Genomic DNA, 14,598 nt, shown 5'->3' with positions numbered 1-14,598 from the left:
CACTCTATATCGAACATTACACATATTGAACCGAATTCGTGGTTTTTTTTTTCATTATTTTTTTTACTTTGAATGTAATTGAAAACCAAATAAAAAACAGAACACCATAATTATTATTATATAACTGTCGTAAGTAAGTATAATGTTAATAGTTTTATAGCGTTTAATTGCAATCGAGTAAAGCGTTTTTCGGTTGGACGTCGAGGGAAAACAAAAACCCGTGATCAAAATATTATAACAGGTATAATTCTGGGCATTCGAGTTCAATGTAGAAACGAAATGGAATTAAATAAACAACAGCATTCGGTCGTGTCTGTACAAAGCAAAATAGTCTAAGTAGCGGTTGATTTGCTGACGAATGTCGAAGGCGCAAAAAATTACTGCATTCACAAAACCATAAATTATGTTAAACCCTACAAGGCTAGTTAATTTGTATTCATTTTTGTTCATTTCCAAACAAGCATTGTATTATAGTTTTTTTTTTCTAAAATCTAAAATACGCATTAACTACGGTTATAGTTATTTTACCGCTATAAACAATAATAACATAAAAAAAAATGTAAACGAAAACAAAACAAAACAAAATTTACTTGAATACTATGTTATTATTATGTGAAGCTTTCAAGCAGTTTTTTTTAACCGAAACTAAAAAATGACTGATTAAACAATAATAATATTTATCCAGTTTTGGTTATTAAATAAACCGTTATGTGTAAGCAAACAATATGGCAAAAGGTAAATAATTGTATTTATTTATTTTATTGTTCTAATATGTTTGATTGTAGGCACCCCGACTGTAGCACCACTGCCGTCCAAGTACAAAACCCGCAAAAACACAAAGAAAGTATAATTTTTTTTTATTCATCATAATAACACTATTGTATTTGTTTTGTATAATATGTACCTATCAGTGGCAACTCGGAGGCAGGTGGCATCGTTTCGCACACCATGTTTAGGAAGAATGTAAGCGATAGCAAAACCGTGACTCCTGTTCATCAACATTGGAAAAAAAATATGTCAATACATAAACGGCAGGTAATCAACACGAGTCGAACAAAATCACCCAATGGAACACTTAATAATATTATAATATCATTTGTTTTTTTTTTTTTGTATCATTGCGTCCGTGTTAAACGCAACGTAACGTTTGTAATAATGTAAATTTACCACCATTGAGATAAATTATAATAATATTGTTACTGTCATTCGACGCTAATAATTATAAATCATTAAATATTAATTATTATCTGTAAAAAACAAAAAAAAAAACACAAAATAGAGTAATGACATTAAGACGTCAGTGAGTCATATTAAAACAGTGCGCTTTTCTTGTTGATATTTTGTTTATTATTTTTTTCGGCAGGGGAACCCGGTCTCCAGTTCCTCTTGGGTAATATTGATGATGGATTATTAATTAAATTCTCGTTACGGGGTCTGGAAAAAACGCTTCGGTTTACAAATGGATTTTTTTTTTTTTTTATGTAATCAATTAAGAAGAAAATATATACCGTGTTCGTTTTAATACGCGTCCGAGTGATTAATCGTTTTCAAACAAAATCCAAATACGAAATTTCACTAAAACCAATACATCTCTCTTGGTTAAAGGAAGACTTATTAGATTTGAACAAAATATAATAGTACATATTTCAAAGTGCTAAAACGTCCAGTGTATTCCACGACATTTTCAATCAGTCCTAATAATTATCCCTTTTTCATAAATATAAACGAAATACAAGTACACTATAATACCAAATGTACATTGTACACTCGAGCAATAAGATAAAATAACAACAAGTCGTGTGAAAATTAGTCGATATTTTACATATATTATGTTCAACGGTTTATTTGTTTGTTAGTTTTGAGTTACTTTTGCCAATTACAAAAAAAAAACAATATTTTAATCATAATAATTATTATATTTTATTGCTTGGTAACTATAATTGTGTTAAGTAGAAAATATTCAAGCGTTATATACCTATTCAAATATTGGCCTTTAAAGCGAAAAGACTATCCACGAAAAAGGAGAATGTATTAACGAATAAAAAGTTTAAGCAAATTTCATAAAGCCAATGTAATTATTAAATCGTTTACGTCACTCTGCTAACAGCTACTTATTTACATACTTTTTTTCGAGGGGGTGGGGGAATCTTGTTAGTTACCTTAGAAAACATTATGTTATTGTTAATATCGTTAAACACATTAATGTATGGGATTAATTAAAAACAAAAATTATAGATAGGGGGGGGGGAGGGATGGGATTTTTCTGACCGTTGATATCACCTATAAAAATTAGGTCTAATAAAAAGAAAAAAAAAAGTATAATAATAAATAAAAAACAATAAAAGTTCAAAAGAAAATAAATAATAACAATTTAAAAAAAAAAAAAACATAGAGTAGTTAATTACCTACTCAACGTTTTCGACCTCCATATGTTTGTGAAAATATACAAAATAATATAGGCTATTATTAATTGTTACAACAACAATATTAATATCGTTTTGTGGATATGGACGCGTTTCGGTAAACCTCTCTGTGTGCCGCCCTCCTTAGCCAAGTTGTACAACCGCGGAACAAAGACAAAAACAAAATATGTAATGCATTGGGCAACGGAATTAACGTTATACGAAAAGCGTATAACATCAAAATTCATCGTACAAACGAATCTGCGCACTGACAAAAAATAAAACCAATTCGCAAAAAAAATAAATAAATCATTTTGCGCCGGTCGCGCTTTACCTAAAAGAGGAACTGCGTCCGAAGTAGCCGGCATTGTTTCGGCGACCATGTTTAGAAAAACGGTCAACGACAGAAGTATCGTTACACCTTTAATTAAAAAAAAAAATCATAATCAAAACACATTACCTACGTTCCTGTTTAGCGACGGAAAAAAAAAATAAAACTTATATGTACAAAAAATGTAAAAAATAAATAAAAAACAAACGATACAAAAGAAGACCGAGTGTTCGAAACCACTTTGGCCGTCATAACAATATCCGCTTTCAATTATCACTTCACGGTCCGCCGCTCGTCGAACCATTAACCACTGTCAGTTTCGCATGTACCTTAATAATTGTTATCATTATTATTTGCTAAACCGTATGATATAGTTATCAGACCAATCGCGCGCAATTTGGAGTTGGTATTGGGTACACGTCACAGTTATTACCTAAATAACAAATGAAGTCTGACCGCCATATGCAGGTAGGGCAATGTTTATGTTATGTTATCGATATACACAGCATGACTGTAGATAGACTGGTTGCTTAGTGAGCTCGACTACAAGAGTTCTTATCTAAAAAAATTTGGAAAAGACAGTGACCGGTAGCGCTCCTTGTGGACAAATCGTGAAACTTATTATCTTAAACTGATAGTCAGCTGTTATCGTAAACGTGATTGAAAATAATAATGATAATCGGTGAAAGATAATAAGTTCCACAATTTATCCACAAGGAGCGCTAGAAGTCACTGACTCTTTCTTGGGTTTAGATAAGAACTCTTGTAGCCGCCGATCGAACATAGTATAAACACATTGCCCTACTAGCATATGGCGGACAGACTTTACTTTTGAACGCACAATCGGCTATTTAGGTCAATATAATATATTATATCTGTGGTACACGTACTGATATTGTTGTAAACACAAAAATGCAACTAATAATAGGTTGTTGGGTACTGTCGTTATTGTGTCGGAGGGGATTTATCGGTAGTGTTTGTGATGGTATCGGAGTGGTTTGTGCATTATACTATTGTACCTAAGGTCATTTTCTCGCCGCAATCCGAGGGCAGCGTGAATCCTAGCATAGCCATGATGGCCAGCGTCACGCTCGGCATAATCAGGTTGACAATGTAATAAACAGTTCTGCGGCGGATGTAAATAGAAAACGTGATATCCACATACGGATTCGGACAACAAGAATAGTTAACCAGACTCCTCGTTGATCGCTGAGCTGTAAAAAAACTTGTATATTTTCTCGGACAACCGAGAGTAAAGGATAATCGGATGGAAAAAAAAGATAGACGATCTATATATATATATATATTTGTATAATATAGAGGTGTACTAGAAACGAATGTCGCGCTCTCCGGGTGGTACGACGTAAGGAACCCTAAGAGTAGATATTTTGAAATTCTCTGGTGAGAATGTTATTCGGGTTTTACCATATTTGTTTGTGAAATATCCATAAAAAAGTTCCCGAAAAATGATCCTATGAAAAAAGGACCTTGTAGGAAATTCCCCATAGTCAGTATTTACTTTGAAATCAATCGTCTGATATGATCGTCAAACGGAAAATAATTAATCCCACAGAAATCCAATTCACAGGGGCACCCTATATAGTACCATCCCATAGAGTGCGACATTTGTTTCTGGTAAACCTTGTGTATATTATATTTATACAAGCGTGATCCTTATTTGAGATTTTCGTAACATTTATCTTATAAAAAATAGTTATTACAATTTTTTCTACAAAAAAATTATGTTAAAAAACTATAAACTTGTTCACAATGTTCCCTGCAAAATCCTTTTCTTAATAGTTATGTCACTCAAAATCTTATGTAAAAATGCAAACTATTTTGGGAACCAATTAGTAAGAGAATTTTGCAGGAATTCCTAGGTAATTGGTAATAGTATGTTATCAGGGAATAGTTTTTTTTATTCGCACTTATATTTTCTAAAACGCATAACAATTTTTTATGTCTGTAATTATTCTTTGAATTATGACCCATATAGTGCGATATTAGTTACTTTTGAATCTTATTTCGATGCCTTATGATTAGGTAAAAGTATGTGTTGTCAGGCACATGTTTTTATCAAAAGTTCTTGCCATTTTTTTTTTAATCACTTTAAGCAAATTGAGGGGGTGTCACAATTTAAATTCTACGAAACTCAAAATAAGGACCACCAAAAATATATATATAATCGGTGTAAGGATGCAAACGCCAAACATGAACAGACATTTTGAACATCGCGCGTGGAACTTTTTGAAACTTATCTTACATGTCTATTACAATAAAAAGAATATGCTCAATTTTTTTATTATTTTCTTTACTCTTCTTTTTTATTGTTTTTTATAGTACCTTCTTTAATAAAAAAATGTATTAAAAATTACTTTCTTATTTAAAATAATTGCAGCTTACTGAAAACAGTAATAATTTTTTTTCGAGTAACAATAGGTCATTGAAATTATAATCTAAAAAATTGGGTTTTTCGTGTTTCCTAAAATTTGAGAATTGGTTTAATAATTTTTTTTTAGAAAGCTAAAAAAATTGTATATAATATTTAAAATTGGGTTCTCCAAAAAAACACTTAGAAAATTACTAACTACTAAATAAAAAAAGTGTAAAAATTATAGAAGTTGAAAAAAACAGAAAAATGGACTACAGTTACCAAATAGTTGAATTAATATAATTTTCCGTTTTTTTAATTTTTCTATGAATTTTCACCTTTTTTTTAAATTTGAGAATATATTTTTATTGTAATAGACTTGAAGAGTAAGTTTCAGAATGTTCCGCGACGGGTGCTCCAAAAGTTCGTTCGTATATGGCGTTTTCAGTCACATATATATATATCCATATATAATAATTTTTTCCATAAAGGAGGAACATTTGATCACGAATATGTCTTATGGGGCCTATAAGAAGATTCATGTTTATAATCATTTTACTTCCTTCCCCTTCCTCTATCTAGAAACATCTATCTTTCCCATCCGTTTTGTTACTGAACACTGATCACTGTTCTCTTATCATTATTCTCTTATTAATATCGGGAAGATTAGGTTACGTTAGGTTTGCTTCACGACGAAAATGATCGGCAGACCCCCAAGCCATAAGTCATATTCATGTCAATGTAACTTAATATTGGAATGGAATATTCAATACGTTGAGCGCGCAGTCACGTCTTTCTCGCTCTTCTCTTGAACTCATGTACGCGGATACGGACAGCACAAAAATACAATAATGCGTAGGCCAAGGTGTTTGCGGTAGTACGAACTAATATTCCAATGCATATACATCATTACATGAATTACCGTACAAGGTTATCTATATTGTAATTTCAGAAAAAAAAATCTAACTAACACACGACGCGACGTGTCCTTTGAATTTACCGTCGTTACACTTTTGGCAGACAAACAATCATAATATATTATTTATAAGTGAACAAAACGTTTCACCGTATAAACGTCTGGCGGTATCCTTTAAACTCTCAAGCACATTTCGGTCGTTCAAGAAAAAAAACCGTAAACATCCCCTTCGAAACGTCGGTCTTTGATAATATACCTTAAACGAGCAGAATTGAGCGTTTATAAATGTATTAAATTTATGTAGTTTGAAAACAAACGCGACATTTACAATACTTATTTATTGACTTGCTTATCCGAAGAAATGAGTTATACGGTTCGGCACGTGGTTGAAATAATCCCATAAGTTAGACATGCCACACCGTCTCCAACAACAGAGTAAAGGTTCTCAGAGTATTTTATAAAAAAAAAATAATAAATTAGGAAACTTCGGTTTTTCGCAATAAATCACCGTGTCGGATGAATAGGTAGATTAACGCGGTGGTAATATTATAGTAAATAGAAGAGTAACCTTCTCTTGAAAAAAATAAATCGAGTCAATAAATCACCTAATGGTATATAATATCGGACAAAGTTTCTTTATATTCGCCATCCGGGCCGTTTCGTTGGTGTTTTCGGTTAATTAAAAGATTGTAGAGATTAAAAGAAACGAAATATGAAGTTTTTTTTTTTGTTAAAACTAAACCGCGAGAATCGCCACTTTTGCACAACCGATGAATATATAACGACTGCGCAATGTCGACGACGGCGGAGAGAATACGAAAAGTTATAATCATTCAGAATACTCGAAAAGGGGATAAAAGTTTTTAATTTGCGACCGGAAGAGCTTTGAGCGAGAAAGACGTGTTACGAAGGTCCTGAAAATAACAATATTAGATTATACACACACAATATTATATATTATTCGTACCATTCACGTTTCTATATCACAGCGGTTAGCGGTTCCGGTTCAATGATTTCTCAAGATCTACAATAACTCATTAGTGTTTGTTTTTCTTAAAACAACATAATGATTAACACTTCGCGGTGACATCGCGCCATATTTATTATACTGTCGTTACACAGCGTGCGTTTAAATGTATATATATATTTATAGCTACGTTTAATAATAATACTATTTAAAAAAACAACACATTATAATATTAATACAATAATTTGGTTTACCTAGAGATAGTTTTTCGCCGCAGTCCGGCGGTAGAGTAAATCCTAGTACTGCCATGGACGCAATCAACACGCACGGGACTATCAGGTTGAAAAAGTAATACAAGGTTCGTCTCCTAATCAAGATGGAAAACGTTATGTCTATGTACGGTTCGGGGCAGCAACTGTAGTAGATCACGTTGCGTTTGCCAGGAACGCCTGTCAAAAGGAACGGAGTGTTGAAGGAAACAAAATATTACACAAGTACACGGTTTTATTTTCATTATTAATTACAAACAATGTTATTTAATATCGTATAATTTATAACGTCATTGGTTTTTTTTTCTTTTATATAAATAAAGACGAAAATATTTTATGCCGCTGTCGAACTGGAGAGCCGTTACGATGCCGCGCTTACCGGAAACGGAAACGGGATAGCTGGTCTCTTGTGTATGATAATATTATCTCTTTGCGGAATCGATGCATTTTTAAATTAATAATTCTCGATCGCGAAACAGCTGGAGAGTACTTTATATACTCCTTCTTGTCATCCCTCTGCTAATCTTTTCGATAACAGTCGTTTACGTCAGTTCCACTCACATACACGCACAGAGTACGCACGCACGGAGAATGATAATATATATTTTTTAATAGACGTTTTATCGAACGCTTACTTGCATACCAAAGGCCCGACCGCTCCACAACCGGCCCTGTTTGCAACTGACTTTTTAAGACTGTCGGTACGTGACACACGGTCCAAAAGTCTTCCGAAATCATGTTTCTCGCATCGGTTGCAACACAGATGGGAATGGAATAAGATATTTTGTATATTTTTAAAAACAGAGATATTTGCCATTGGGGATAACCGCAAGAACAAAGTGGGCGAATAACATGTTATCGAATGTCAGAAAATCAAGTATGCCATTCAGTGGCCAGACCGGTGCCAAGCGTGATATGAACGGTCTCCAGTTTTGACAGTATCGAATTGATAACGTTTATAAATATGGCGATATTATTTAAACAAATATTCCACACAAGAGATAACATAATAGAAAGCAGTATCATCCAAAGCAAAGAGATGAAACGATATACTAATCTAAAAATGTATCAAAAGTTTTTACAAGTACATATGGCATTTCCATACTCTAAATCTACAAAAAAAAAAACAAACTAATTAAGCAAACTATTCGGTCTCTTACAAAAACACCGTGCAATACAAGCTACTTTTTATTGCTAACGAATTTGCATGTTATTGGTGACTCTAGGAGCAAAAATAAAATGTTACAAATAAAATTTCACATGAAATAAATCTACATTTATTTTGCTAAAATGAACGATGCTACAAATGACTTGACGGTGAAAGATTCTAAACAATCATTATTTCAGTAATGAAAATTAATAAAATATAGAAATGTGTTTATAAAAGGCGGATTTTTTTCTATTGAGTGGCATAAGTGTACAACAATATATAATCGAAGAAGTTATAATTACATTGTTGAATTTGATTAATTACATTCGTTTTCAACCATTTTTGTTAAAGTAAACAGTATAAACAAAATATAATAAGTAATTTTTTTTTATATCAAATTGAAATTCAGCAATGAATTTTATGAATAATTCGTGAAGTTTAAGTAGATACCTATTTTTACATAATTGCCATTCACATAGATTTGCCAAACGTGCTTGTCGGTAAAAGTGCGGTTGAATATAGTATTTGCTATTTTTAACTCTTTTTTATCTTTATCAATGTATAATTATTTTACAATAATTTTTAATGAAGTATGTTTTTAAAACGATGGATATTATTAAAAGACATTTTGGATAAAAAGGAGTGTGGAAGCTTTTATTAAGAAATACTTGCAAACATTACCTGGATAAAAATATTATCTTCTAAATGTTTGTAGTGTGTATATTAAATTAGAAAATTGTGAATCACAACTTAATTAATTGCTTTTGGTTTTCTATATAAGTTGATTAAAAAGTATGGTGTCTTTGATTTTTAGTTATGCAAACAAATTTAAGATACGTAATAGCTATCAAACTTACCGAAGGGTAATGCTATAACATACAATGTTTATCGAAAAATTAATTATTTCAAAACAACAAAATAAATATTTGAAAAATTTAAACACATGAGAAACATTCAATTTAATATTCAAGAATCTAAATTGCTGGAAAAATGTTCGATTGATGGCTTTCGTACAAATTAGAATGACAAAATGAAAAAAAAGTTATGCTTTAGATGTAGTTTATTTAGAGTTTTTTAAATTCAGATTTAGAGAAATTTTGATTAGAAAACTATTTTTGATAGTTGGATTAATGAGAATGTTCACTAAACCGTTCCGCTGTAATAATGATTTGAATACCGTTTATGAAGAAAAATAATTGATATTTCTACAAATTAATCTAAATGAGGACATACTAATTATTAATATTGAAATTACCTACTTACTAATTAATTAGTTATTATTTTACTAACATATCGATTGATTGCATTATAAATCGATAAACAAAATAAACTAAGTACCAAATTAAATATAATAAATAAATAAGCATGGAGCTTTTTTATTTTACAAATTTATCATTTTTCTAAACAAAATTTAAATATTTTGGTTTGTCGATGACAAATCTTAAGTATGACAAAATGATGAATGTTAATGAAAAAAATCAAAGCGGGGTTCAAATCGTAAATCAGAATATTAGGATTTTGTTTTTTTAATTTGTTTGGTTCGCTTACCAAGCAGGTCCCATTCACCATTAGTGATAAAACCACTGGTGTCTCCACCGGAATCGTCTTGGAGTTGAAGGTCCAGCTGTAATATATCAACGAATCTTGATTAATGTTTACTATTGTGTATTATTTTTAATAGCATATTAAGCTTTGCTCTTTGAGTACAATTTATTTTACACAATTTTACTCTATTAACTACGTCTACGCTTACCTGAAACCCGTCATAGGTCCAACTGCCGAATTTCATATCACATTTTTGGTCGTCGAACGGGAACCACGTGATGTCGATCTTGCAAGTGCTCTTGAATATGCCCGGTGGTATGAACACACAGCTGCCGTTGCTGTTCACTACGACGTTGGTGGCGTACGTACCGTCGAAACCTTCGTCAGCACTAAAATATAAAAAGGTCCGACAGCAGTATTAATCACTGTTTATCAGCCGTGACCCTGTCCCCTGGATCTTGGAAGTGTTAGCGCCTGGAACCCGCTCGTCTAGCTTTTTGACCCTATTCCACGAAGGAAGCGTGATTCGTAAAAATCCGTCTTTGTCTACACAAGGGGAAATTCCAAATTTCCTGCTCAATGTTGATGATATAACGGCGGAAAAAAAATTCTACAAACCTAACCATCCGGGATATTGTGACTCGAATCGATTAAAAAATGAAATGTTTTGGCTTCTACTGAGAAGGTATTGTTTTTACAAGGTTGCGTTTTTATTTTGGTTTTTTGCGTCTGAACCCACAATATCTTCCGTTCTTCATGTAGCAAGTGTATACATCAGAAATTGTACCGGAAAAGTCTTTTATAGGACCAACAATTTCCCCGTTCCCCCTGTTTCCCCTTCAAAATCGAGAAAAGTACCCAAAACAAATGTACATTTATTATTCAACTTAAAATTGCTCCTAGAAGAGGCCAGACTTTTTTTTAACTTCGTTTTTTCAGGTGTAGTTTTATGGGTTAAGGTCCGAAACTTAGAATGGAGATAGATCTAAAGTGGTGCTATAACATTGTTGTGAACAGAGAAATACAGACGATTGACTCTAATCGCATGCACCCTTATAGTAAAAATACAATATTAAGCACTTTATACAATACTTGTATCGGTATTTGTATTTCCACTATCTACAGATTCGCATCCAAGCGTTTATTTCAGGACAACAGACATATTTATGATCCAATATTTTTCCTTCGAAGGAAACATTTCTTTTTAATAAAAGCCAGTACAGTGAAGTCGGTGCATAGTGAGGACGAAACATAATGGTGTTGGGGCACTGTGGGGTCGGGCATAGTGGAAAGGGGAGGTCACAGGTTTACAGGATTTATTACAACTGAAAATGAAAAAATCACTTTCAAATAAACGCTTCGATACGAATCAGTAGTTAGTATTTTCAAACCAGTGAATTCCAAACCAAGCACAGTGTTAAGCAGCACAGTAAGTAAGTGAGGTGCAGTGTTTACAAATTAGCATCAAAGCATTTATATGAAAGTGGTTTTATCACTTTCAGTTGTTATAATTACTGTAGACCTATGACCACTCCGTTCCCACTATGCTTTGATCCCATTATGCTTCTATCCCACTGAACCGGCTTACTCGGATACCATCACTTTCAAAGAAACGCATTCAACCTCACTTTTATACTTTCTTACTCAGCATCGAGGCTAAAACACTTTTCTAGATTTTTGTGTAAAAGACTTCAAAAGTAGTCAAATGATATGTTTTTGGGGTCGTTGGTTCTGAATTCATGGCTATTCAAAGGAGTTAGTCCAGTATTTAAAAAGGTTATAGCGAACACAGTCACAAAAAAAAGCTCACATCATTGTAAAACCAATAGCATCGCTGCTCCGCATCGAAGCTAAAAATAACGAGACTTGCTAGAACATTTTATTAAAATCCTACCCCTTCCATCCACCCGTGACTGATTTCGGCACATTATAAAAACGACTTGATGCTTATAGAATAGCTTAAATTTATCTCGTGCAATTTGAACAGCGGCTTCTTTCATTTCCTCCACTAGAAGCTCTCGTATATTTCATCCGTCTCCGACGTCTGTCCTAAGCTATTTCCACTCAGTTTGTTCGCAAACTCCGTCACATTAATTTATTTCCTTATCTCGCGTGTGGTATAACTACTCACCGTCGTTCCGGGCGAGTGCCGAAAAGACCACTGCTTTAATCGTAATTTGTGCTTTATCGTGCTTCTCCTAAATCTACTCGAGCAAGCCACTACGATTAAAACAAATCATAAATTAGCCGACAGCGTGGACTCTCCACTTGAGGTCTGTAACCTGGATCCACGTTTTTACAGCACAAAATAAGAAAAGTTGCAGTTTTTCCTCTCCGACATAATAATAATACAAATTATGCGCAAGTTTTTTTAAAACTTTTCTCTCGCCTTGTCTCATAAAAACCGTTTTGAATTTGGCCTAAACGCAGCAACTTGTGATATTTTTCAACCATATCAACATTGTACGTCATGCCCGTACCCGAATATCGTAACAACTACTTTGGAAGTCGTCCAAAATTTCCGGTACACCCCCCGCCTTCTCTTGCCGTCCCCCCCGAGGCTACCCCACATTACTACTAAATATTATATTCTACTCATCCAATAAAACCATCAAGTCTGGTTGCCCGTGCCCAGCTCGGCCTTTTTGCGCACGTAAAACGACCCTCCCATCAGATCCCTAAACGCATAAAAGATAAACGCCCGGAATTTATCGCACGGCCCTAATGTCACGTACAACAAATATAATATAACATGAAATATGCACCGACCTATTGTACATGAGCAAATCGGGTTTCCATATCTTGTGCGGTGGTATTCGCAGGTCCTTGACGCCACCGTATTCAGTGTGGTTCCATCTGAGGTTCACGTCGTTCCACTCCTGGAATCAAAATTTGTTTCATGCGATCAAGTACAATTACGGATGGAGTAGGTATTTGGGCATTATCAAGAGCGCCATAACATATTGTGTTATCGATTATGGGTGACCAAATTAGTTGGTCCAGTTTGCCTGTCCTGTTTAAAGATCATCATTCGACCACCCGAGAGGTCTTGCTTTTATTGTAATAAATAACATTTCCTATACATTTTAGCGTGGTTAAACTGTTTACATTTTTATTTAAATATGTTTTAGTTTATATTATGAAAATTATAAAAACAGATAAAATAACAAGAGCTGGGGAGACAATCCATCAGTAGTCTTTTAATAGTTTAAATTGTCGAGTCTTTTTGCCCTAAAACAAAAATTATTTGCTTAATATATTTTACAGTCTCGCCAAACCACTGGTGGCCTCATCTGCAGCTTACATTGATTTTTCACTTACGTTGTGTTTTGTAGGTTGTATATTTTTAACGTGTCATTGAAATGGCTTGTGCTTCGGCAACAGTGCCCGTCTACCGTGGGAAATTTCTCTTTTCTTTTTATATTTAATAACGGGTATGCAATTAAATTATCATCTTTTTTAGTTAATTTTATGCGAATTAAGCCGAAATGTAATAAACTAGTACCTTTGTCCGCCCACCGGGTGTGTGTCGCATTTGCCAAGATGAAAGCCTTATATTAACCTGTGTAATGAGCGTGTCATTTCAACGGTACGAAAATGTTTTGGTTAAGTATTTTTAATGCAACCGCTTTTTATTCATTTATTCCCTTTATAATAAAAACAGCCAGAGATTTAAGCTCGAGACAAATGTACTCTTTACGATGGACTACATTTGCTTGTAATAAAATTGTCCAACGTTATTTTAGTCCTTAATTAAATCATTCGCGCTACATTTGACTGTGGTCTTGTGTGTATTGAATGGGTTTTGTAAATGTAAGATCTCTCGAGGGCCTTGTGATTTATTTTCAAGTGTTTTTTGGTCTTAAGAAGTTATTTGTAAAATAAAAAAACTTTAAAAAAAGATACCATTTTGTTTATTCAGAAGACGCTTAAGAATGATACTAGATGGTTGAATGGCGTAAAATGGCAGTGTTATATAAAAATGCATAATTTAATTTTAACTGTAAAAAAAAAACGACACAACGTTCTTAGATAATAATAATGTAATGTACATAATTTCTTACCAATTTCAACCACATGTTGGTGATCAACAGCTGGTTCTTCTCATCCTGAAAATTAAAAAATATTAACAATTCTGACTCGTGGTTAGTTTTGAAACAAAATATGTATATCTTGTGACACGTTTTCGTTTCGGATTTGTGTGACCTACATTTTATTTGTCTACTATACAAATAAAAATGGAAAACACTGTGTACTCCAGTTTTTTTTTATTAGAAGCCCATAAATTTACATTCTTAACGCGCGACGTATCCGGGCAACTGACATTTGCGCTTTAAGAACGGGTACATACATTTTTTAGTGGCACTTGTCTCCTACCAGTACACAGTCACAAACGGGGTGGCCGAGCCGTTTATAAGAAAATAAAACAAGTGACGCTTACATAAATTTCCATACTTACATTTCTATAATAGAACGATGGGAATGTTTTTTTATTAAACTTTATACTGCAGTCGCAGAGGTCGTTTCGGCCTTTTGAATCAACTAAAGAAGTGCCCTGCCCGACTTGTCCTTAGGTTACCGGCCACGCTTTTCCGTACTCTCCACCGTGCACGTTTGCCTTTAAATAAAGGTCGTAAAGCCGTAATA

At 33.3% G+C, this 14,598-nt stretch overlaps 1 protein-coding gene across 4 annotated transcripts in view; it reads right to left on the bottom strand.

Moving 5' to 3' along the window:
- The window catches only part of LOC126836078 (neuronal acetylcholine receptor subunit alpha-7-like), a 47,427-nt gene that overhangs the window by 8,353 nt on the left and 24,476 nt on the right, over positions 1 to 14,598 (bottom strand). For 2 of the 4 annotated variants that reach the window (XM_050569088.1, XM_050569084.1), the window contains exons 3-8: positions 14,016 to 14,060; positions 12,721 to 12,830; positions 10,160 to 10,340; positions 9,955 to 10,030; positions 7,242 to 7,436; positions 2,737 to 2,823 (exon numbers count right to left, since the gene is read on the bottom strand). In XM_050569088.1, coding sequence (XP_050425045.1) covers positions 2,737 to 2,823; positions 7,242 to 7,436; positions 9,955 to 10,030; positions 10,160 to 10,340; positions 12,721 to 12,830; positions 14,016 to 14,060 — 694 coding nt within the window. Of the gene's footprint in view, positions 1 to 904; positions 989 to 2,736; positions 2,824 to 7,241; positions 7,437 to 9,954; positions 10,031 to 10,159; positions 10,341 to 12,720; positions 12,831 to 14,015; positions 14,061 to 14,598 lie in introns of all 4 variants that reach the window. The other 2 variants (XM_050569086.1, XM_050569085.1) reach the window with 2 other exon arrangements.

The sequence above is a fragment of the Adelges cooleyi genome, unplaced genomic scaffold, assembly GCF_023614345.1.
Source record: "Adelges cooleyi isolate 19-005CV unplaced genomic scaffold, UGA_ACOO_1.1 ACOO_flye_CR_arks_rails_tigmint_CR_PRNA_23, whole genome shotgun sequence".
NCBI lineage: Eukaryota > Metazoa > Arthropoda > Insecta > Hemiptera > Adelgidae > Adelges > Adelges cooleyi.
This window is presented reverse-complemented; position numbering and strand designations above follow the sequence as displayed.